The sequence below is a fragment of the Balaenoptera musculus genome, chromosome 4, assembly GCF_009873245.2.
Source record: "Balaenoptera musculus isolate JJ_BM4_2016_0621 chromosome 4, mBalMus1.pri.v3, whole genome shotgun sequence".
NCBI lineage: Eukaryota > Metazoa > Chordata > Mammalia > Artiodactyla > Balaenopteridae > Balaenoptera > Balaenoptera musculus.
Window position 1 is genome coordinate 12,066,696 of NC_045788.1, and position 25,596 is coordinate 12,092,291.

The window sequence follows — 25,596 nt, forward strand, 5'->3', positions numbered from 1 at the left end:
AAAAAAAAAAAAAAAAAATAAGAGGGATTTTTGACATTTTAAAGCTTGATGCTGTAAAAATTAGAAGTGTATGCTTTGTGGAGTAATTGATTAGCTGTGATTGTTTTCCCCCTACTTGTTAACTTTTCAGACACTTCATCAGCACGTTTTATTTGGCAGTGCTGTGCTTAGGTTGATTTTGTTCCAGTTAATCCACTTTACATATATAGTTGAACGTCTTTAATTCCTTCTGTCACTTCTCTCCCCTACCTGGTACCAGAGGCACGTTTTTGCAACTACTTTGATAGTAGATTGAGACAACATTCCTAAAAGAATTGAGCCTTTCCTGCTGCTTCTAGATTTAAATGTACTGACCGAAGACATAAGAAAGCTGATAGGTGAAATTCTCTTCTGGACACAGGTTACTAACTTTTTGTAATTAAATTGGCTTATTGGAGTGTTGTTTGCTGAATTTGGTTGTGGTGAATGATTATGTAAGGCTAGCTGGTTATTCGATGTTCCTACATGAAACAAGCTCTTTGTTAGAGTATAAAGGAAACAGAAGATTCCTCAGTTTTCCTTGGGATGTTATTAATTTTTCACAAATAAAGCACATGGATTTCACTTTGGAAAAAGCAAGCGTAGGACTTTTGCAGTATAGTTCTTTTCGTGTGGACATGGCCCATGGCCAAGGTTGCCACTTCGGCATTGTCATTGCTGCAACTCTAGGGTTCCTGTCATAATTTCAGTGGTTCAGACTTTGGCTGTAATTCTTGCATGGGCCTGTAGTAGCATCTTGTCAGCAAGTTCAGTGACTCACTGCTATATAACTTTTTTTTTTAAAATTTTATTTATTTATTTATTTATTTATTTTTGGCCGTGTTGGGTCTTCGTTTCTGTGCGAGGGCTTTCTCTAGTTGTGGCAAGCGGGGGCCACTCTTCATCGCGGCGCGCGGGCCTCTCACTGTCGCGGCCTCTCTTGTTGCGGAGCACAGGCTCCAGATGCGCAGGCTCAGTAGTTGTGGCTCATGGGCCTAGTTGCTCCGCGGCATGTGGGATCTTCCCAGACCAGGGCTTGAACCTGTGTCCCCTGCATTGGCAGGCAGATTCTCAACCACTGCACCACCAGGGAAGCCCCTGCTATATAACTTTTATCTGGTATTTTCTGGCTGTGTCTTAAGTCAATTCAGGCTGCTGTAATAAAATACAATAGACTGGGTGGCTTAAACAACAGATGTTTGTATCTTACGGTTCTGGGTGCTGGGAAGTCCACAATCAGGGTCTGGCGGAATTGGGTTGTTGGTGAGGGCACTCTTTTGTCTTGCAGTCTTTTTGCTATGTCTTCATATGGTAGAGAGAGTGATCTCTCTTCCTCTTCCAAAGCCACTGATCCCATTATGTGGGCCTCACCCACATTACCTTCTTTAACTCTGATTACCTCCCAAGACCCTGTCTCCAGTTATCATCACATTGCATTGGAGTTTAGGGCTTCAGCATGAATTTTGGGGGGACAGAATTCAGTCCATAGCAGGCTGAGTCTATCTTTTGTAAAACCCTTTTTAAAGAAGATTAATGTTGATAACTTAAGGATTTCTGTATTTGGTTTTCTTGCCTGAGTCAGTTTTCCATGGCCAAGGAATGAGTGAATATGTGTTGGTGGCAGTAACCTTACCAGCATAGGAACCTTAGAATTATTTGTGGAGCTGGGATAGTAAAACTTAGAGGAATTGAGCTATGGGCATGTTCTCCAGTTTTTTCCCTTAGGATTTTTATTTTAATTTTTTAGTAGTAGTTGAGAAGAGATACCTCTGGCTAGTTAATTGGGGGCAGCCAAGGGATTGGTCAGACAGTGACTTTAGATGAAGCAATCTTATAGACTATACATATCTGCATAACAGTACATTTTGCCTTTTTGGAAACATAACATATTTTCCATAATGTTCCAGGTAAAGTCTGTATCAAAATTTGAACAAAGAATTCTTTGTAAGAGAAAACAATGTAAGAGTCAGAGGAAAAGAGGATTTCTTTTGGCTGTTGAAAATATTTTACCTCTTAGCTACAAGTTTTTAACTAAACCCAAAATATTGCCTGAAATGTAGCACGATTTTCCTTCACCTGGAGTACTGAATGATTAATTCTATTGACACTTTCTTTTGTGGCTCATGTGTTAGGGTTATTAGCCCATATCATTCTTCGAAACTGTCTTCAAGATCTACACACAGGGTACAGTTGCCACTTTTTTTTTCAAACCCAGTTTTTGTTTAAATGGGAATGTCTTAATTTTTCATTTTTGAAAGATAGTTTTGCTGGATATAGAATTCTCTTTGATTTTTTTTTTTAAGCACTTTAAATATGTTATTCTACTGGTTCTAGCTGCCATGGTTTCTGATAAGAAATGGGATGCTAATCTTATTGAGAATCCCTTGTACATGATAAGTTGCTTTGCTCTTGCTGTTTTCAAGATTCTGTCTTTGTCTTTCAGCAGTTTGGTTATAATATCTCTCAGTGTAGATGTTTATGAGTTTATCCTGTTTGGAGTGTATTTGTCTTCTTTGATGTATAGATTCCTGTCTTTCATTAAATTTGGGAAGTTTTCATCCAATATTTCTTCAAATATTCTTTCTGCCCATTTCTAGTTTTTTTTTTCTAGGACACTTATAATGCTTAAATTGGTATGCATTTTACACTTCGTCTTCCCTGGTACATGTGGTAGCCCTTCCAAGCGTTTATTTCTTCAAAAACTTCCACCTTAGTCTCTTCCTTTTCAGTCTTTTGGTTGTGTCTGCTGCTTGCCCTGTTCTGTGCTTTGCCTGCTAGTATATGTCTTTAATCTTTTGGCAGATACCTGGAAAGCTACTCTAGCTGGAGTTGGGATGTGAAGTAAAGGTCAGCCTCTGCACCAGTCCTTCAGAGAACTGCCAGACAGGTCAAAACACACAACTATAGTATTTTAGGAGCAGGGTCCAGGAACAGAAGCTTCCATCCCCACAGCTATTGCTGCTTCTCCTGGGAATGGGGCATAGCAGACAGGCAAATAAAAATGCCTTTTTCTTCTCAAGCATTTCCCTGGTTGCTTTTTTATTCCAGAGTTTATTCTGTCAGTTTTTGCCAGCTTATGATTTTTTAGTGGAGGGACCAGTTGTTTGAGTGCTGTGCTCCACTATTTTCTGTGATGTTACTCCTGAGTTGTAAGTTTTTATATAGACTTCAGTGTATTTTTTTGGCAGGTAAATTTGATAAATTGATTTATAGTATGTTGCTCCCTCCTTATGGTGATTTATCACTGAAACTTCGCTTTTAAATTTCTGAATTATTAAACTTATATACATACTTGTAAAAAAGCAATTTACAAACATCTTAGGAAGTAGAGATTTTAAATTAGCTGTCAAAAGAAATTGACTAGAATGTTGGAAAAGGTGTATGTTGTATTTGTGGAATGTGGAAACATTCATATTCACTAAAAGCTATTTGATATAATCACTTGTGTTTGACTTTGGAAAAGATGTATTTTTCTTTAGTAGTATCATACAACTGAGAAAACCATTCCATACTTAGAGCAATAGGAGTGTTAATTCTCTAAGACTGTATAAGCTGGAGCTCTGCTTAGTGTTTTGTTGTCTGATTTTTATAGTTCAGTGGTTAAAAACTGTTGTGAGCTGAGAAATGCTATTCATTTTAAAATGCTGAAGGGAAAGAACTCATTTTTTCCTCAGTAAGTCACTAGAATTTAAAAAGACAATATGGGTGGGTTAGAAGTGAGACTTAGTGTCTTTGTTTTAAGAGTATCATTTTACATTGGTAGGAAAGGACTGTTGCAAAAATAGGTCCCCTTTTGAAATTTTGTTCCTTTTAATAGTCTTACTGAAATATCTTATAAATCATTGTTAACCGAATTTAAATTATTGTCTTTAAATTATTGACAACTTGATCAAGTTCAACCTGTACTCTTTTTTTTTTTTTTTTTAAATAAGAACCACTGAATGTACACTTTGTGTTGATGCACGTGGGCTTTCTCTAGTTGCGGTGAGTGGGGGCTACTCTTTGTGGTGGTGCGCGGGCTTCTCATTGCAGTGGCTTCTCTTGTTGTGGAGCACGGGCTCTAGACGCACGGGCTTCAGTAGTTGTGGCACACGGGCTCAGTAGTTGTGGCTCGGGGGCTGTAGAGTGCAGGCGCAGTAGTTGTGGCGCATGGGCTTAGTTGCTCCACGGCATGTGGGATCTTCTTGGACCAGGGATCGAACCCGTGTCCCCTGCATTGGCAGGCAGATTCGTAACCCCTGCACCACCAGGGAAGTCCCTGAATCCATACTCTTAAGTCAAGTTTGCAAGCATTTACCATGGGATAAAATTCATTTCAGGTAACACTTGGTTGGTTGGGCTTTGATTAATAAGCTAGAGCTCATGAAGAATTTTTAATTATATTTTCCTTCATTTGAATAAACAGTAAGAGGAATCTTAATTTTTGAGAGCATAAGTAAGAAATTTTATCATGATCAGGCAGTTGCAGATGAATATTTTGGAAGATTCATTTCTGGGGAAAGAAATCCATTTCTGATTTGCTTTTAATTCTGGACTAGAGGTGATTAACCTAGCAGCATACAGGATATTAAGATGTTCTTTAGTTTATGAACTTATTTTTAGTTACCAGTTGTACCATATTAACTGTAACTTTTTTAAGCAGTCACTTTTTGCTTTCCAGGAAACCTTTGTGACTTTGGCATTTACCTTATTTCTGCCTAATGTTTTATAGGAATAATCCTGTGAATTATTTTCAACCATTTAAATTCTGTAGGTGTTAAATATTCAGATTGTGGGATTATGTATGCATCTTGATTCTTATTTACATTCTGCTTTTGAACTGTGTTGTGTCTTACTTAACACCTCCACCATAGTGCCTGAGGAAGAATGAAGAGAAAGTGGAACATAATCAGTTTCCTTATTAACAGCTTTTCTGAAGGTTTTATGTTTAAACTTGGCTGGAAGGCATGGAGCTGGCTGATTCTTTGACTTCATTTTATCCTAACCTTTCTCTCTTTCATGAATGCAATGGATAAACGACTCTAATGTCTTTCTTCTCAGGTGAATTAAATTGTGACTTTGTTAAAGTGTAATACTTAGGCTTGCCTACTTTATTAAAGTACCACCCTTCTTAGAAATGACTTCCTTCCCCTTACTCTCTCAAAACTGCTTCCTGCGAAAACTTGCAGTCACCATTAAGAGAAACTAACTTGTCACTTAGAAAATACTCTTGTTCAACGGACAGTTGAGAGCTATGCTACATTGTATGATTTAGACAAATTTCATTAATAATGTATTGTTAATTTTAACAGATTTATAATTATATAGGAAAAAAGATAAGGACCCAAAGCTCCCTTTCCTTAGTTTGTATACTAACACAGGGCTGATTGTTGTTGTACAAAAAATTACATGCGTGTTTTCTGTAGAAACACCTGATTTGAACAAAAATTCTTATTCCCTTAAATGGTAGTTGCACTGCTGAGGCTGACACTGAAGAGCTGGGTCCCTGACAGAGTCAAGAAAAGCCACGCTTCCCCCCTCTTTTTAAAAAGTCAGATTATATTTGTATTCCTTGACAACCACCTAGTGTTAGTATTTATCCTTGTTTAAGATTTACATTTGAAGTAAAAATTCTTCAGTGGGAAAACATAAATTTCAACTTTGTCACAGAGAAAGGAGTTCTATAGCTTGTATACAAGTATTTGTTTGTTTTTAAATATTAGCAGATTTTTCTTATTAAGAGCTTAGAAAATTACAAGCAGTTCTGATTTTTGTAACAAGCATTAAAGAGGAACTTGCTAAACAAAATAAACTATTTGTTGACTTTTGTAATTTAGAAGAATAAGAGTTAATTTGTCAACGTTTGGGTTTCATCTCCATGCCTTATAAGCTGTGTGATGTTGGGTGAGGCACTTAATCCTTCAGTATGTCTGTAAAATAGGGATAATACTACTAGTGCCTCATTGGAGTTGCTAGTAGCTAAGTAGCTGTTAGTAGATAACTTAGTATAGGTGTGTAGCATGGTGCCTAGCAGATAGTGAGCAAGGAAGTGTCAACTGTTTTTAGTATTAGCATCATCTTTGAAGAAAGATCTAACTTTTTTCTTACTTGGTAATAAATGTGTTAGTGTGAAAAATTATATAGACCTAAGATTAATTTGGGAAGAAGAGTCAAATGTGTTCTTTTAATAAAAAAAAAAAATCATTGCTTTTGAACATGGCAGGTGTTTTTTTTGAATCTGTAGTTGTGGTGAAGTAATGAACCCAAATTTACCTGGCTTGTCTTTGCATACATAATTATATAAAATGGGAAGCCTTTTAAAGACTAAAGGACTGTCAGATCTGTGTTTTAAGGAATACTTTTTATAAGCCTATTTTGATACTAAAATCTATCACATTTACATGGTACTAAACTTTCAGGAAATGCTACCACACTTTGGTCTCTCTGGAGTTGTATGATATAATTTATTTTTATTCTGAACATTCTTAAACTTTATGATCTAATGTTATAAACTTTTGATTATATTTGCAGTGTTATATGCCTGCCTAGCACAGGAACGCACCTAGCATGTTCCTGCCCCTTACAGGCTTTGTACTTGGTGCTCCTTTTCCCTAGAACCCTTCCTCCCTCATTATGGCCCAACCTTGGGGCCCTCACGCCAGTCAGGGCTCTGCAAAAGGGTCATCTGCTTTTGAGAGATGTTCTCTCTCTATCACTTATGTCACTCTCCATTCTTACCATGTTTTTTCCCCCACTATCAAGCATTATATTATCCACTCTTGTTTATTTTTTCAAATCAATTTCCCATTAGAATAACAGCTGAGGGCAGCAGTAAACTTTGTTTACTGCTGATTCTCACTCTGTGTGATACATTACAGGGCCTGGCATATTATAAGTATTAATAAATACTTTTTAAGTGAATGTGAATCAATGGCGTTGATCAAATCAAAAGTTTTATTATGTAGATGGGGAGAAAGAATTCATGAACTCAATTTTTAATAATTATTTTCTGTGAGATTTTTTTAAGGTATTTATGGTCATAACAAAATAATCATTTAAATAGATGAGATTTATTCCCCTTCCCCACCCCACAAAAAAGAAAAAACAGGATTTAAATTTAGAGTATTTGGTACATAGTAGGAATTGTCAATCAGGAGGCCCAATTCAGAACACCAGCTCAGTTTATAATAGCAGTGAGACTGCACATTTAACTGCTCTGGGATCATTTTCTTATCTTGTTTTCTTTCTAGGATCTAACCCAGTGCCTGGTACATAGTTAAGGTAGTCAGTAAATGTTGCTTAGGTGAGTGAATGAACCTATAAAATGAGTAAAATCATGAACTAGTTTCTAGTTTCCCGAAGAGCCTCCTAATGATCCTTGAATTAGAGCTTCTGGAATAAAATGGGTCCAAGATGTTTGGAAAACACTCTTCTGTTGATTCTGAAACCTGAGTGCAACATCAGAATTACCTGGAGGGCTTGAAAATGCAGTCTGTTAGGTTCACTCTCCCCACCTCCTTGTTTGCGGTAGGGCAGTGAATTCCTTCACAAGCTCTGACGTGTTAGAGGTGATGCTGGTTCTGCTAAGACCACACTTCCACAACCCCTGCTGTATCTGTATTCCTGTTGAGGTGCCTCACACCGGTGCATTGTAAGTTTTGAGAAGCACTATGGTAGGGGAAGCTGTTTAATTCTTAACACAGTGTTTCTAAAACTTCCTTGACCAGCGTACTCCTCCCTTGTACGTATGTGTATATATGTGTGTGTCGGTTTATCAATCATCATCCATCTATAACACTATACACAATGCTTATTAACATCCTTGGAACTGTTGTTCTGTGGGCCATACTTAGAAACAGAGCCAGGTCACATCTGCAGTATTTTCCACGTATAAAATTATGATTTTTTTTTTCATGCTTGGGTAGGTGAATTCTTAATTGTGTTAGGAGTGCAGCCTTCAGTATTGAACCCCATTGCAGAGTTGGATGGTGATGTGATATTCATGATCTGCATGGAAACATTTATATACATTTTTTTGATTCTTGCTGACATAAATTTAGAATAAATGTAGGGATGTATAGCAAGAACAATTTCATGAAAATTAAACCCAAAATGATGAAATTATTTATTTCTCAGTATCTTTTATATCTTTCAGTCGTATTTCTCTTCTGTTATAGTTGGTTTAAATCTGTCAAACCCATTTTCAGGACTTTAGGATATGGCAAAATTAGGAAATAATTTTAGAAAACTCATGAGAGTCGAGTTTTCTCTAAATAAAGATTGTCTCAGCTAGTGTCTCCTTTTCCCTAGTTGTATTTGGAAGTTTAGGCTAATTTTGTCTCATGGTTCTGTCTACTTTGCATGTAGATTTTGTTGACTTAGCTTCTTTTTTTTTTTTTTTTTCTTTTTTTGGCTGCATTGGGTCTTCGTTGCTGCCTGCGGGCTTTCTCTAGTTGTAGCGAGGGGGAGGGGTTACTCTTCCTTGCGGTGCACAGGCTTCTCTTGTTGTGGAGCACAAGGCTCTAGGCGCATGGGCTTCAGTAGTTGTGGCACACGGGCCTAGTTGCTCCGCAGCATGTGAGATCTTCCCGGACCAGGGCGTGAACCCATGTCCCCTGCACTGTCAGGCACTTAACCACTTAACCACTGCACCACCAGGGAAGTCCCTAGCTTCGTTTTTAAATATGGTTGTACCTATTCTAGCCTACTGTCTTAAAGTGATGGATATGATAAAAGATTTGGTTAATTTATAGAAGGGAGGATATTTGTGGAAGGAGTGATGGTTACAAACTCCTTAGATGTTAAGTTTAGCAGAGAGAGTCTTCAAACTTGAACTTAGTGGAGTGCTTTATGTTCCCCAAGGCTGTGGATCTTTCCATTGATGAGTCCAGCTTGACAGGAGAGACAACACCTTGTTCTAAGGTGACAGCTCCTCAGCCGGCTGCCACTAATGGAGATCTTGCATCAAGAAGTAACATTGCCTTCATGGGAACACTGGTCAGATGTGGCAAAGCAAAGGTAAGTTTTCTTTCTCGTTTTCAAGATAGCAGTTCCTTTGTTTTCAACCATTTCCTCAGTTCTTTTTTGGCTAGTTTTATGTGGAGCTTTTAAAAATATATGACGAAGAAATGGCAGAATTGAACCTAATCCTTGGTAGATATTTGTGAGACTAAGGAGAAGCCGTGTCCCTGAGGTATAATACATCCATAGTTCTGCCATTTACCAGGTCATGGATCCTGTAAAAGCATAGTCCTCAGTACATGTTCTTTTTTTTTAGATAGAAACAGTGGCTTGTGGATATGTTCACCATTGGTTAAATAAAATTTCAATTTAGTTGATATGATACTGGCTATAATATTCGGACTACATATCACTCTCCTACTGATTGATTTCAAATATTTTATTTCCTGGATTTTAATATTACACAAATATAAAAGGCATAATTCAATAGCATTTGAGAGGGAAACTACATTAAATGTCTCTACTGAGTATAAGAAAGGTTCAAATTTCAGAAATATTAATATAGACAAAAAAATGGGCCACAGAATTGAGTCAGTAATAAGTTTAATGAGATGTTTGTTTTCTAGGATCTATAGTAACATCAAAAGTAAATTTGCTGAGGGAACCTTGGATACGTATGTCAGGCATCTTGACTGTGGGTGGCTTTGGAGAAAGGGAATGAAGGGGTTTTGTTTTTTGGTTGAGAGAGGTGATTCCATCTGAATGTAAATATGTTTTCTTGTTTTTCCCTTTAGGGTATTGTCATTGGAACAGGAGAAAATTCTGAATTTGGAGAGGTTTTTAAAATGATGCAAGCAGAGGAAGTGAGTAACAAACTTAGTTTGTTAATGATGTTTTAGTTTGAAGTCCGAAATATTTTCCATTGTAAGTAGAGGAAAAGAGAATATTGGAGGATTATTTTGTTAATTTTGGAAGTAATATTTTATTCAGAATATCACTCAGTTGTCTGTGCTTAAAATCATAAGTGGAAAGCCTGTAATTGGAAGGGTTTGAATGAACACTTAATATTCTGAAATATTCTGATGTTTATTCATTGTTCATAGGAGAAGAAGGTTTAGCCAGTTATTTATAAGGCTTATTATTTTTAGAAATTAGCTTTATCATATTAAATTTAAAGATTACTAAATAGTATATTTGTACTTTAGAACATGTCTTCTACCAAAATTCCCAACTTTACATAATTCCAAGTATCTGGAGAAAAAAAGATTGCAAAGTGAAATAACTTGGAAGATACCCTTGTTGAAGGATATTGAAGATTAGTTCTCTCATTTAAAATATCTTCTTATATTTAAAAAAGAAGTTGCATTCTACAAATATCATTTTCTTCTCAAATTATCTGGATTTCTCAGGTAGCCTGCCAAGACTCCCATATGTGATGCAGTGTGTAAAACCGTCCCAAGCTTGGGGGTGAAGGGATCGCCAGAGATCAGGGAGCCAACAGGGTAAAAAGACTTGGGTTACAAGCATGTTTGTAATGAGAAAGAGTAGAAAAATGAGGGGCAGCTGATGATAATGAAGTCCTGGGGAAGCTGCTAGGGAGAGTAGATTTTTCCTCAAAGAGGCATAGAGGGCACGGACCTTTTCAAATAAACGGGTTTTTAACAGTCTAGGCCTCACAGTTTTCTCAGTGAAGGAGCTAAAACTTACCTCAAGGGAGAGTTGTGTATGTCATGGGTGTGTTAAGCACGAGCATGTATGTGTCAAACACTTAAGAGTCCCTGGCACCTAGTAAAGCTCACTAAATTTAGGTAATTGGGTAATTGTGGTGACACTCTTCTCCTATTTGTCAAGGCACCAAAAACCCCTCTGCAGAAGAGTATGGACCTCTTAGGAAAACAACTTTCCTTTTACTCCTTTGGTATAATAGGTAAGAGAAGAGTGAGTATGTATATCTCCTATATTTACTTAGGTTTATTTTTTGAGTGGGAAGGGGGAGTTAGATACATACATAGAAAAATTCCATTCATGTATTCATTTATTCGGCTACTATTACTTTTTTTGAACTATAAAACTAATCCCCAGCTGTTGTCCTTTTCTACAAAGATAAAATAGAACTCTGTAATTCCTGTAATCAAAGAGCATTTCTATAAACATTTTAGTATTTGTCTTTCTAGTCTTCAATAAAATACGATAGTATTATGTTATGACTACTTTTCTTTTTTTGTTTTATGTATCCCATCATAAACATCTTGTCATTAAATACGCATCTAAAACAAATTTAAAGGTTGTATAGTATTCCATTGTGTGAATATGTGTGTGTATACATATATAAAAAGCCGGTGCTCTTTTAGACATTTGTGTAGGTTTTTAAAGTTTTAAAGAATTGTGTAAGTGATTCTTCAGTGCAGGTATCTTATTATAAACACCTCTCATTTCCTTAGGATAAATTCCTGAAAGTGAAATTATTGGGTCAAAGAGTATCTGTGTGATTTTAAAATTTTTGGCATCTTTTTAAAGGCTTTTGTTTCATATTGCCAAATAATATCCTCCATCAACAAGATAAAAGTCTCTCTTCCAGCACCCTTGCCAGCTTTTTTGTCATTAACTTAATAGGTGAAGAAAAGTCTTCTCATTATTTTATTTCAAAATTCATTATTTGAGAAACTGAACACTTTGTCATATGTGTGTTAGTCCTTTTTATTTTATGACCTGCCAGTTTATTTCTTTTGTCCCTCTTCTCTTGTGGTATAAGTCTTAGATTGGTCACAGCTCTTTGTATAATTAGGATATTAATCCTTTTGTTGTTTAAGTTACAAGTATTTTTTTCTCCTGATTTTTAAATTGCTTTTGAGGGCTGTATAATAAACTTGGTAGGGAGGGGAGAGATGTGTGTAATGGAACAGTCTCTTGCCTGAGGTTCTTATCACCCTCCTGTTGATAATTAGTGCAGTTAAGTTTCTGTCTGTGTTCTATTCATAAAGGCTCTCCCAACCCCATGTGGGAGAATGTTTTTTGTTTATAGTTATTTAAACATCACTATACTACTTTAGTTTTTACTTTTGACACTTAATTTTACTATTTTATTTAGAATTTATTTTAGTATAAGACTTAAGGTAGAATTATTACTTTTTTACTTAAAAGTTAATTATCCTAGTACCATCAATTCCATAGTCCATTCTTAATTCACTGAGTTGAAACAACATCTTTATCATAACATTAAACACATCAATTTTGGAGTCTTTCCTCTGTTTCTTTCTTTCTTTTTTTTTTTTAAGAGAAAAGTAAAATGTTTATTGGAAAAGCAGAGCACATGCGGAAAGATGCATGGATGAACTCTGCGAGAGAGTCCTTCTCTGTTTAATTCTTCCATGATGTTATTTTAATTTTTCTTGCTAGCTTTTAAGATAACAGTGAAATTTTAAGACAACATTTCTGCTGTACAGTTTCAGTGAAATAACTTCTTAAATATTAATCCTGTTGATCCATTTCTCATTATCATAAACATAAAGTAGAAGCTGGGAAGGTATTTCATTCTTTTTGTTTAAATGGTGTGTATGTTCTCATAGCTCCCTTCATTTGGTTATTGCTGTTTATTTTTTAGAATTTATAGTGAATTTGGTAAATTGAAGGGCAGTTTAACCAATTAAATCTTTCCAGTTTATATTAACACTGTACCATTAAACCACATCAAATTTAGTGATAAAAATTTTTCAACTTTATGGTTACCTGGTTTTAAATGCATTGGACATAATTTTTCTTGTTAGGATAGTATATGGAATAGGAGAAGGATCAAGATCAAAATCAAGGGTCAGCAGACATTTTGGTAAAGTGCCAGATAGTAAATGTTTTAGCCTTTGGTTCGTACGTTCTGTGTTGGAAATACTCAACTTTGCCATCAGCACAAAAGCAACCACAGACAATTTACAAACAATGGGTGTGGCTGTGTTCCAACAAACGATTTACAAAAACACGTAAGAGGGCCATAGATTGTATAGTTTGCTGGACTCTGGTATAATTCACTGGACAAAATTTCTTTTATCAGGATAGTATTTGGGATGGGATCTGGATCATTATTTTGTAGTTGCAGAAAGATGAAGAAGACCTTGTTTTCAATGTCCATATTGATCTAGAATACAGTCTCGAAGTTATTTTATTAAAACTCTGATACGGTGTTTTTCCTCACAAAACCAGTGGTACATCCCTTGTGCCCCCCCCCCCTTCTTTTCAAAGATAAAGATTAAAGAAGAGAGTAAAGAATCAACTGTTTGGTTTATGTTAATTCGTTTTTAACTTTTAGACGCTGTAAAGGTAGTAATTTTTAAATGTTAATTGCAGTTTTGGCTGTCTTACAATGTCTTATATCATTCTTTGAGCCAAGTCCTAAGTACTCCTTGGTTTTTAGTACAAACTTAATGTGCAGTGTCTGGATATTGAGTTATGAGAAGTAAAGTTCCAGGGTTTATTTTTGCAAACCTCATAGTTAAGAGAAAACCTATATGTATATGCTGCCTTCTTTTTTTTCCCCCATTGTATGAAAATACTGTCCTCTTATATTGGGAACTCTCAGATATTATTACTTTAAGGGATGGGGGGCAGCAGTGGCAACAAAAGGTAAAACTGTAGGTGTGTGCATGCATACACAGTTTTAACCTTAAGATTAATTTAATCTCACCTGCTTAATGGATTTTTGTAAAATCTTATAATTGTGATCTGATAAACTTTCCCTTTTATATCAAGGGACTTTTGCTGCCCTCAGCTTTCTGTTCTATCCCTTCCATGCCCAGGTGATTTTATATAAAAGGGAAAAATAGCTGTTTGATTCTGTTACAGGTATCATCATGTTGGTTGGCTGGTTACTAGGAAAAGATATCCTGGAAATGTTTACTATTAGTGTAAGGTAAGTTCTGATGGTTTGTTTATAATTTGAAGTCTCTTTTGCCTCTCTTATTTCTTTGTTAGTCATAGCTTATGTTCCATTATGGAGGTATTGTACGAGCACATTAGAGTATATTAACTCTACTTAAATAGTTCAGAATTCATATGTTGAAATGAGCTCCAGGAAAATGAAAACCTATGTATATGCAGTGGAGAAACCCCACACTACATGTCTGGTGTTATCAACCCAATATTGCATTTTTATACTTAAATAGACAATTAAGGATTGCCAAACTGAAAACTAGGAGCATGAGAGAGAAAGACCACAATATAGAAATTGAATAATCCATCTCAGAGGAAAACCAAATGTGCAAGAATTGACGAAAAATTAAAAATAGAAAGCATTCGTATTTTCAGAGATTTGTGAAGAAACTGCATTCATGATAGACAGACAGATTGCTGTAGAAAAGGATCACAGAACCAAAATATATTTTTTTAAGATATTAAGGTTATGGTTGCTGAAATTAAAGATTCAGTTTAAAGGCTATAATATAAAGTCGAAGTGGTCTCCCCAAAAATAGAGTAAAAAGTCTAAAACAGAGAATGAGATAAAAGTGACAAAGGATAATTCAATAAATGCCATATCTAAGTAACAGAAGATTTAAAAAGAGATCAGAAGAAATTATATAAGAAATGAAGCAAGACATGAATCTTTATAGATTGAAAGGATTCTCCAAACGCCAAGCAGGCCGAAAAAAACTCCAACCCAGATACATCATTGTGAAACTAAAGAAAACAGGTCGGGTCATCTGTACAGGAAGGAAAATTAGACTGGTATCATACTTCTCATTAGCAACTACAATTTCCACCACAGGGTCTTCTTAGGCTCTACTAAGATTTTCAACTTACGAGACTTTCATAGGTCATACTTGGTACCTGTGTCCTGAACACCACAGGGCAACGTCCTCTTCTGAGAGAGTTCCTACAGCAGTCCCTGTAGCAGTTCAGCTTAGGTACAAGCAGATGAGATGACCATGTAAGGGCAGGAGCTGTCCTGGGTTAAAATGCCTCATAATCCGCAGGAGCCAGCATCTCTGGAAATGTACACTTTCCAGGATGCCTGCAAGAACCATGCCCAGTTATGAGAGTCACCACACTGAGGAAACCCAAAGCTGTAGCTTCCTGTAAGATAATTATAATTCTCCCAGTCCATGGGTAATTTATCAGTCAGGAGATCCTTTTATCATAAGCAGTGTTGCCTAGCAACATAGTTGCTATACTGTCGTCACTAAGAGAACAGAGCTAGAGATTTATTTAACCAAATACAGAAGGGAAAAAGGATTTTATTAAACCTTCATCCACAGCAACATTAGATTAAATTAGAAGACAGTGGGGCAGTACAATTAAAGTATGGGGGGAAATGATTTTAAATCTATAAATCTAGGTCTAGCCAAAGTATCAATTTAGGTAATTACAAATGGATAAGCAAGTAATCAGGAAATTTATCCCTTACCTCTTCTTGTATGAATTCCAGCAAAACAAGGGTGAAAGAAAGGAAGATGATGTTGTGTAGGGTGTAAGAAAAAGTGGAACTCACCTAGTCCTCTAAGGTAGAGAAATCCTGGATGACAGCTCTGTAATAGGCCTAGCAAGTAATAGTTCAAGTTTCAGAATAAAAACCAATGGATTAAAAAAAAGTCAAGTGGAGTACAAGGAATAAGTAGGATGAATAAGAAGTTAAAAGATATTTGTGATATAGTGAAGGACTATAGTTTTTCCTTGGAGGAGCAAAAATACAACTTGAAACTCTTGGCTTAAATATGTGTAAAGGAGCCTTGGGTTAAATATGAAATGAATTTAAAATGGGGCATGAATTTTATTAACCATTGGCATATTATTATCTATTGGACTCATGTTTTTGAGTTTTTTTTTTTGGAGCAGTTCTGACTATTTGTGAAGATTAATACCTCATGACTTTTATTCCTACCTCAGGATCTTCCAAAGGACCAAACATTTAAGAATTTTTTAATAAAATAAAACTCATTCTATTTTTCAGTAACCATGTGGGTCTACTGTACATTTATATGTGCTAAAATACATGTGGGATCTTTAGTGAACTTATTTTTCCTGCGTGTTGAAACATCTTGGCTATTTTATTCCCCTAGCAAGTATTTTAACAATTATTTCCAACTGTACTAAAAATGAGTAAAACAATGAGAAAGCAGAAGGATAAGTAGCTTATAAGGCTACTGTAATAATAAATAAATCATTATTATTCTGTTATCCTTTAATTTTCTTATTATGTTGCCCAAGGCATTACATTATCATTTAAAAAGGTATAAAAAAAGTCTGGAGACAAAATCTTGGTAGTATTTTTTTTTTTTTTTGCATTCATTAAACAAAATTGAGAAATTGAGAATTTTTAACTTTTTTTACCATAATGGCAAAGAAGAATTGACAGAAGAATTTTCATAATTATTAGACAAACCAGAAGATGAATGCAAAGAGACAAACACTGTAGGCTGTAATGATGAAGGTGAAATTGAATCATATAAGTGTAATCTCAACACTGAATCCTTGGATGATGGTACTCTAGATTTTCTCAAACTCCTGAATTTTAATGAGTGAACTGGGTTTTTACTTTTATTTTTTTTACCTGTGCTACGTGGCTTGTGGGATCTTAGTTCCCTGACCAGGGATTGAACCCGGGCCTTTGGCAGTGAAGGCGCCGAGTCCTAACCAGTGGACCGCCAGGGAATACCCTGAACTGTTTATTTTTAAGGATGAAAGGGGAAGGACAGGCATTCTCTTATAGTTAGTCATTCTACAGCAAGGAATTCATCATGCAGTATTGTATTACTGAGAAGATGACTGTCCTAAAAGTTATGGACCATTAACATTTTTAGAAGTGTTGCATTTTGAAGAGACAAATGCAAAAAGAAGAACCAGAATTGATAAACCTAAAACCTGTTAGAAATGGTTTTTGCATTTGAAATCACTGTTTTAAAAGGTGAATACGTTCCAGGTTTATTCATGACAGTTGAGCAGTTGCATTCAAAGGACGTTGTCCATTTCAGATATATATACTTTCATATCCAGGAATATAGTTTGGGGTTAAAATTCAAATGAAAATTTCTATTGAAGTTTTTCACAATCCATTTTATTCCTCTGTAAATTATTTATAAAATGATTTAAATGTAAAAGAAAGAAAAGGTCCATTGGATCTAGATTATATTGTAGAAACTGGGCAGTAGAGGGAGTTCAGGGAGCATTGTTAGAATGAAGGATAGGCATGCACCTGTCCTTATCTGTAGCAGAATCAGGAGATATGGAATGGGACAAAAGTAGAGATTTAATTTGAGGTGGTTTTTCTTTTTTAGTATTACGAAGGGAAATAGTAAAGTAATTAATTTTTTTGTTGTGATAAAATGCACATACCATAAAATTTCCCATTTTAAAGTATACAGTTCAGTGGAGTTAAATACATTCATAATGTTACCACCATCACCACCATCTAGTGTCAGAACTTTTTCATCATCCCCGAAAGAAAACCCTGTGCCCATTTTACAGTCATTCCCCATTCTTCCCTCTCCCTACCAGCTGACGACCACTAAACTGCTTTCTGTCTCTTTGGATCTGCTTATTCTTGATATCTCATATAAGTGAAATCATGCAACATGTGTCCTGCTGCTTTCAGTTAGCATGATGTTTTCAAGGCTTTTTCATTTGTAGCATGAATCAGTACTTCATTCTTTTTAATGGCTGAATAGTACTCCCTTATATGGGCACACCACAGTTTCCCATTCATCAGTTGATGAACATTTGGGCTCTTTCCATCTTTTGGCTATTGTGAATAATGCTGCTGTGAACATTCATGTACAAGTTTTTGTCTGAACACCTGTTATTATCTATATTTATAGATGAGAAACTAAACTACAGAGGTGGAGGCATAATAGCTTGAGGTCACACAGGTGAAAATTGAAGCTGGGGGTACAAATCTAGGCAGTCTGATGTCAGAACCTATATTCTTTAACCACTGTGCTTAACCTGGTAGCTAGTAGGTGGCCAATAAATGTTAATCAGTTTTCCCTCATTTTGAGGCCTTTTTTGGGTTTGACAGCAACAATTTTACATTTTTAACCTCTACTTTAAGTAACAGCCAATTGAAATTATTGCTATGGGTACTACTGAATTTATACTTCAATGCTATATCTTTACTGGTTACAGTTTGGCTGTAGCAGCAATTCCTGAAGGTCTTCCCATTGTGGTCACAGTGACTCTAGCCCTTGGTGTTATGAGAATGGTGAAGAAAAGGGCCATTGTGAAAAAGCTACCTATTGTTGAAACTCTGGGTAAGTCTCTGGTTAGAGCATGCTTATCCATTGACATGATAGTTTACATCAACAGGGGTCTTTGGGTTTTACAGATTTTGTCTTAGAGCAGTCCCCAGCCTTTTTGGCACCAGGGACCAGTTTCATGGAAGACAGTTTTTCCACAGACGGGGGGAGGGTGGTGGTGGTTCAGGCGGTAACGCGAGCGATGGGGAGCAATGGGGAGCAACAGGCGAAGCTTCGCTCGTTCACCTGCTGCTCACCTCCTGCTGTGTGGCCCCGTTCTTAACAGGCCGTGGGCCGGTACTGGTCTGCGGCCCGGGGGTTGGGGACCCCTGTCTTAGAGGTTTACATGGTGGTGTTTGGCTTGTAGCAATGTTGAGTATGGTTTTAACAATCAAAAAAGGTCATTAAAAATTCATATTACTCACATCAGGGAGCTTTAAATCTTTCTGCATCATGGACTGTTCTAATGCTTAAATCACGTAAAAAAAAAAGTAACAAATGAAACCATAGAGTGACTGAGAAATGTTTTCTTTTGACATCTCAAGGAAGATAATTGATAATTATAGATCCTAAAATGTCATTCTTGAGTTGAATTTATTAAGAACAGTAAGCATACAGTAGTTACATTGCTGTAACATAATTTTATGTGTGATATGAAAACTGTGGTAACTTTATGTATGTTATGAAACTTCTTTTTATTTAGGAATTCAAAAATGTTGAATTTAACTTCTAGTTTGCATTTTAATATTGAGAAGGCAAAAATTCCTTAAAATAATGGCTGAAAAAATTATATGGGTTTATAGTAAGGTAACCTTGAAACTTTCTGGAAAATATATAAAGTCACTATATAAAGCTAATATCAAGTAGCTTTGTAGAAATTCAACTGGAAATAAAGAAAAAGTCAGCATTTATCAGTATCTAATTAATTTTAATTCTAGAAACTGTTCATACCTTATGATGAAGTAAGCACAGGAGAGAAAACAACCTAAAATTATCCATGAGCTTGATTTGTACAAAATTCAGAGAAGCAGGACAGGCTTCCAGAGTCTTTGATTTGTTTTTAATGTGAACTTGCATTTTTCCCTGACTTTTGGTGACTTGTAGCAATTTATTCTTTAGGGTGCTGTAATGTGATTTGTTCAGATAAAACTGGAACCCTGACGAAGAATGAAATGACTGTTACCCACGTATTTACTTCGGATGGCCTGCGTGCTGAGGTACTCTATAGATTTTTTTTTTTAACAGAATTCCTTTTCAGAAGTTTTGGTGTTTAGTGTTCCTAACCATTCTAGTGTCTTTAGAAGGGCTGCAAGTTAGCAGCTGAGCATTTTCTGTCCCGTGTGGTTCTCCCAAGTCTTGATCCCGCTCCAGTTGTGCAGTCCAGAAACGTTGATCCCCCTCAACACCTCTCTTTCAGTCTCCCCTACATCCATCTGTTACCAGACTCTGGATGCCTAAATGAAGATGTTTCAGTGTCTTCCCATTGTGACCAGGGTCCTGAAATGGGGCTGCTCACAGCCCTACGTGTTCTGTCCCTTGTTTCCTTCCTCAGCCTGTATCTCTCCTTTGCTCTCCATACACCAAATACATTGACTTTATGGTTCTTTCAGTGTGACAAAATTCATCCTACTGAAGGACCTTTGCTGCTGTTGTCACTACTTAGGACAGTCTAATGCCTCTTCAACCTTTGCACCTCATTTCCAACCCATTTCTACAGAAAAGCTTTGCTGACCACCCAGAACTTGCCCTGTGTTACATGTTTTCCTAGTTCCATACCTCTTACTTCAGGTGAAATCCTCTGTCCCTCTTCCCATGATACTCTAAGTATTGGGTTGGCCAAAAAGTGCCTTCGGTTATTAAGTAAAAATAAAAGACACATTTTTCATTTTCAACAAGAACTTTATTGAACAGCGTGTTTGCCCTTTTGCTCCACTACCTTCTGCCATTTTTCAGGCAACTTCATAATTCCACCTGCCCAAAACTTTTTATCTTTTTGAGCAAAGAACTGTTCCAGGTGCCTTTTACAGTCTTCCAGGGAATTGAGATTTTTTCCATTAAGATAATTTTGTAAAGACCTTAATCAATGGAAATCTGAAGGTGCAATGTCTGGTGAATATGGCAGATGAATCAGAACTTCCCAGCCAAGCTGTAACAGTTTTTGCCTGGTCATCAAAGAAACATGAGGTCTTGCATTATCCTGATGGAAGATTATGCATTTTCTGTTGACTAATTCTGGACGCTTTTCGTTGAGTGCTGCTTTCAGTTGGTCTAATTGGGAGCAGTACTTGTTGAAGTTAATCGTTTGGTTTTCCGGAAGGAGCTCATGGTAGAGGATTCCCTTCCATTCCCACCATATATACAACATCACCTTCTTTGGATGAAGTGGCCTTTGGTGTGGTTGGTGGTGGTTCATTTCACTTGCCCCACAATCTCTTCCATTCCACGGTATTGTACAGTATCCACTTTTCATTGCCCATCACAGTTTGTTTTAAAAATGGAACGTTTTCATTATAAGTAGAGAATCACCTGTGAAAATACGGTCAAGAAGGTTTTTTTCGCTTAACCCGTGTGGAACCCAAACATCAAAGCAATTAACATAACCAAGCTGGTGCAAATGATTTTCAGTACTCGATTTGGATATTTTGAGTATGTCAGCTATCTCCTGCGTGGTATAATGTTGATTGTTCTCAGTTAATGTCTCGATTTGATCACTATCAACTTCAACTGGTCTACCTGACCATGGAGCATCGTCCAGCGAAAAATCTCCAGCACAAAACTTTGCAAACCACTTTTGACATGTTCGATCAGTCACAGCACCTTCTTCATACACTGCACAAATCTGTTTTTGCATTTCGGTTGCGTTTTTACCTTTCTTGAAATAATAAAGCATGATATACTGAAAATGTTGCTTTTTTCCTTCAATCTTCAGTATTAAAATGGCTACACAAAAATTCACCAATTTTGATAAGGCTTATTTTAAATGCACGCTGATATAACAGCTGTCACATAACAATCTAACAAAATTGTTTTGAATGAAGTTAAAGACAACTAAGTGCTACTAGAGCCATCTTAGGGAAAAAACTGAACGAACCTTTCGGCCAACCCAATATAATAGAGCAGGAACTCTGTTGCCCAGCACAGGGTCTGCCTCATACTAGTAAATACTTGTTGAAAGAATAAATGAATGGATGAATTAATCTACTTTAAAAATTATATATTGGCAGCCCCTGAAGTGCATGTCAGTGTACGTGCATTGGTTAATTTCGAAGCTGTGTGAGGACACGTTCCAATCTCTGGATTGGGATTGGACCTTGTGGGATTTCTGGCTGGAATTTTCATTAACACTATTCATGATGGGAACAGTATTTTAAAATGTATTTATAGCCAGTTCTCTGAGCAAAGGAAGTATTTCACAAATTGACGGAAGTTGTACTTAGGTCTATTTAATTCCATTTTACTAGGTCTTAAAATGAGACTATTGATATTTAGGGTGTTAGATTTGGTTAAGGATACCCAGTGCTATGTTGAATGTGCCTTTTCTGGATGACTCAGAAGGGTCATTGGGGTTACATGTGCTTATATTATATGGTCCAGGTATGAAAGGTAAGATACAGGTTTCTCTTTTGTTTTAAGCCCATAATTTTATATGTCAAGCATTAACTGTTTGTTAATTCCTCTAAACTGTCCTATTTTTATTGTGATATATAACTTTTATTTGGCTTGGTTTGTTCTAGCTGTATAGGATAAGTATCTGACTTGTCTCTGATTTTAAAAATTTGCATGTAATATATACTATGTTAAAGTAGTTTGTAAGTGCTAGGGTAAATCACTTGTCTCTGAGCCTGCATATTTGCAAAAAGAATTCTACTTTTGTCTAGGTCACAGGTTTGTCATGAATGTTAGATGTGGTAATAGATTTGAATTCTTTGCAAATTGTAGTGTTAACATAAATGTAATGTTATATAAATTTAAGCTCACTTATATAGAGAGATTTTAATGGTTTATTTATCCTTTTTATAGTATATTGTAAGTAGAAGCAATATAAGATTATATTAATTATATTAACAATTACGTTGTTTTTATTTACAATATACTATGCATTATAATTATTAATTAGCATAATTAGTAGTTAATTATTAGTATAATTAACTGTAGGTTTACCATTGTGAAAATTACTATCTATATTCTTTTATTAAGTGTTGTTTTAGACGAATTTAAATGCTTTTCTAGGTGTATGCACTAACAGTGTCATGATGTATAAAATGAAATGAACGCAACTCATAGTTTTTGGTTTTCATAAGTATTGTCACTGTCTGCTGGTATTATTGACTCTACTTTATGTTCCTTAGGTTACTGGAGTTGGCTACAATCCATTTGGGGAAGTGATTGTTGATGGTGATGTTGTTCATGGATTCTATAACCCATCTGTTAGCAGAATTGTCGAGGTAAATACTGCGTTCTCTAAGAAAGTGGCTCTCTTCATAATGACTTAGGATGCAGTGATGGGTTCATAGTTTATGTGTATTTCTCTTAGGCGGGCTGTGTGTGCAATGATGCTGTAATTAGAAACAACGCTCTAATGGGGAAACCAACAGAAGGAGCCTTAATTGCTCTTGCAATGAAGGTATGTGCCTGGTCTCTCTTCTTTGACATGTGAAAATATCACCCTCACAAGAGAATGTGAAGCCATAAATTTCAGTATTACTGGCTTTTAGGTGTAGAGTGAAGAAGATTCACATTAGAGTGAGGAAGAGTCACATTATTTCATAGTTCTTATTGCCTTTTGGGAACCAGTTTTATTCTTCCTGGAAATGCAGAACATAGAGGTTTTTCACTATAACTTTATATCTCCTACATGCAGCATACAAACTAATGACCAGTGACGGATTTGTTCTTATGAAGTGATGTTCTTGTCTTCCATAATACTCAGAGTGTAGTGTGAAAAGCTGTATAAATGTGTGTAATTGCTGATAAATGCTAATTTTCAAATGCGTAAGAGGCAACATTCTTTAGTATTTCCACATGAAGGTATTAAGGCCAGCATGAGAAGTCAGCTTTTCTTTTTCCAGTCTTCCATTTCCTTTCCTTCCCCTTCCTCATTATCAATTTCTTACAATGAGTGTAGAGTTAGAGTTTGTGTTGGGGAGAAGGAGTGCTGCTCTCAGTGACCCTTTTATCTGTCCCAGTTGATCTCCTCTTCTAAGTCCTACAGTTGATTAAATGAGAAACCTAAAAGTCCAACCTGGCATTCCCGTAACAAAAATAAAACTACTTTTAAGAGCAGTCTTAGGAAACTTCGAGACTTACATAAAACAGGATGCCTCTAAATGAGGTTGCTTGAATTGAGATTCAGTATAGAAATGTAGGTTGTTGTAACATTTAATTTGATAAAGTAAAATTGGTATTTCTATAATATATACATTATTTCTGTTTCCTTAACAGAAAGTCACATTCCTTTATCATCTGTTCGCCTTGTAACTAAAACAGCATAGTATAGCTTTTTAAAAGGTATTCAAAAGTTAAATAACTTAACAAGTATTTATTGTGTTATATTTAACTTTCTCTCTTTGAGAAATAAAGTGTTTGAAACCACCTCTTTATGGGTGGGGACCTCACAATTTAGGTAGGGAGTTAATAATGACGTGCTTGGAACAAATAAAAGGCAGACCAAGGTAGTAGACAGTCTTAACATCGAGCCATATGTAAGAAGAGTGCACATTTGGACTTGGGACCTGGACTTTGAAGGGGAGGAAGGACTTAGATGGGGGTGGGGGGATAAGCTAGGGAAAGAGCAAGAATAAAAGCACAGAGAAATAAAAAAGCATGGACTGGATTGTGGCTTATGAGTTGGTTAACCTGGATGAAATGAACAGTTTGAGTGGCTCCGAGGGCGGTTAAGTAGGCTGTGTGGTGGGTTACTGGAGGATTTTTGAAAGCTAGGAAGGCGAGTCTGAACACGTTTCAGTAGACAGTAAAAAGCAATAAACCAGGTTTTTGAATAGTTTAAAGAATATTTTTGAATATTTGGTGGGAAATGCAAAGGGTAAGGAAGGAGAAGAGCGACATGGCATTGGTAGTAGTCGGCATGTCAAGGGGTGGGGTGAAAGGGAGTAGCATGGCAGCAGCAGGCAGGGTAAATTCGAATCCCTGAGAAGCGAGGAGTTGAATCTGTAGCTTCTGTTGATTATAAAGTATGTATTGGCTGGGCACCTTTATTTGTTATCCTGCTTCGTTCCAGAGTTTGAGCCAGTTGAGATTTTAATATAGTCAGTGTTGAAGTTTTGCTCTGTATGTAGTTCAATAGCATGCCCTAGACTTTATCAAACACCTAGGCTTTCATGTTGAACATGTGTGCTGCTGTTCAGAGAAATACGGTAGGTATAGATGGAGCACAGCTGTTTGAAAAATAATCCAGGTATCTCTAGCCACCCTGCCTACAAGTTGTGACCCTTGTTTCTTTGTTAAAGGAAAAAGTAGCCACGTGTTGGTGAGAATTAACTTTCCTTTTGTGCCATATAGATGGGTCTTGATGGACTTCAACAGGATTATATCAGAAAAGCTGAATACCCTTTTAGCTCTGAGCAGAAGTGGATGGCTGTTAAGTGTGTGCACCGAACACAGCAGGTATCCTTCCATTTATAGAAAACTTACTCTGTATTGTTTAACTAGATTACTGTTTTTCATTTATTATCCACCTTTAGATTTAAGCAGTCAGTGAGCATAACACAGACCAGCTCTGAAGTGTGTGTGATTCATAGTACACTCATCCCTGGTTGTTTTCATGTTCTCTTTGAATTTATGCATAGACATGTCAGTTTTGCTGCGTGAGCAAACAACTCAAATGAGCTGGAGCCTGCTCTCGGTCTCCTGGAGCTTGTGACATCAGTCTTTCGACATCTTTTTTGTTCTTGATGACAGGTTTCTGCTGTCTGTTGTCTGTGTTTTTCCACTGAAGAATGTCTTGTCTTCAGACTGAACAAAAACTACATTATTTTGTGGAAACGTGGTTACCAAATGTGTATAATTCATGTTAGTTGATCCAGCTAACAAACTGGCAAACGAAATGCACTGATATTTCAAGCTACTACCTTATCTCTGGGTGCTTTAGAATTTTTACACAGTGCAGTAAGAGTTATGTACAATAGTTATCTACAGTATATAATCATATCACTCATAGTTGCTATTACCAGCTTGATGCTTACACTTACTTTGGCCTTAAAAATATTTAGCTGTTTTTACATTTTCTTTATTAGGAATTAATAAACGGTTATGTGTTTTTACCTGTGAGCAAACATTAGAAACCAGTTACATCTCTGTAGATGAGAATTAGTGAGAGGATTCCCCCTTGCCCATAATAAGTAGGAAACATTGGTTTTAAATTGCTCTACATTGAACTTGTGCCAGGAACTCTGATGATGAGGGGAAA

The 25,596-nt window shown here is 36.3% G+C and overlaps 1 protein-coding gene across 6 annotated transcripts in view; it reads left to right on the forward strand.

Annotated features, from left to right (window-relative positions):
- ATP2C1 (ATPase secretory pathway Ca2+ transporting 1) overlaps positions 1 to 25,596 on the forward strand; it is a 118,386-nt gene that overhangs the window by 66,587 nt on the left and 26,203 nt on the right. For all 6 annotated transcript variants that reach the window (XM_036851695.1, XM_036851694.1, XM_036851696.1 and 3 more), the window contains 9 exons: positions 8,860 to 9,015; positions 9,753 to 9,821; positions 10,810 to 10,885; positions 13,789 to 13,855; positions 18,061 to 18,185; positions 19,290 to 19,387; positions 22,520 to 22,615; positions 22,705 to 22,794; positions 24,690 to 24,794. In XM_036851695.1, the coding sequence (XP_036707590.1) occupies positions 8,860 to 9,015; positions 9,753 to 9,821; positions 10,810 to 10,885; positions 13,789 to 13,855; positions 18,061 to 18,185; positions 19,290 to 19,387; positions 22,520 to 22,615; positions 22,705 to 22,794; positions 24,690 to 24,794 (882 nt within the window). The remainder of the gene's footprint in view (positions 1 to 8,859; positions 9,016 to 9,752; positions 9,822 to 10,809; positions 10,886 to 13,788; positions 13,856 to 18,060; positions 18,186 to 19,289; positions 19,388 to 22,519; positions 22,616 to 22,704; positions 22,795 to 24,689; positions 24,795 to 25,596) is intronic.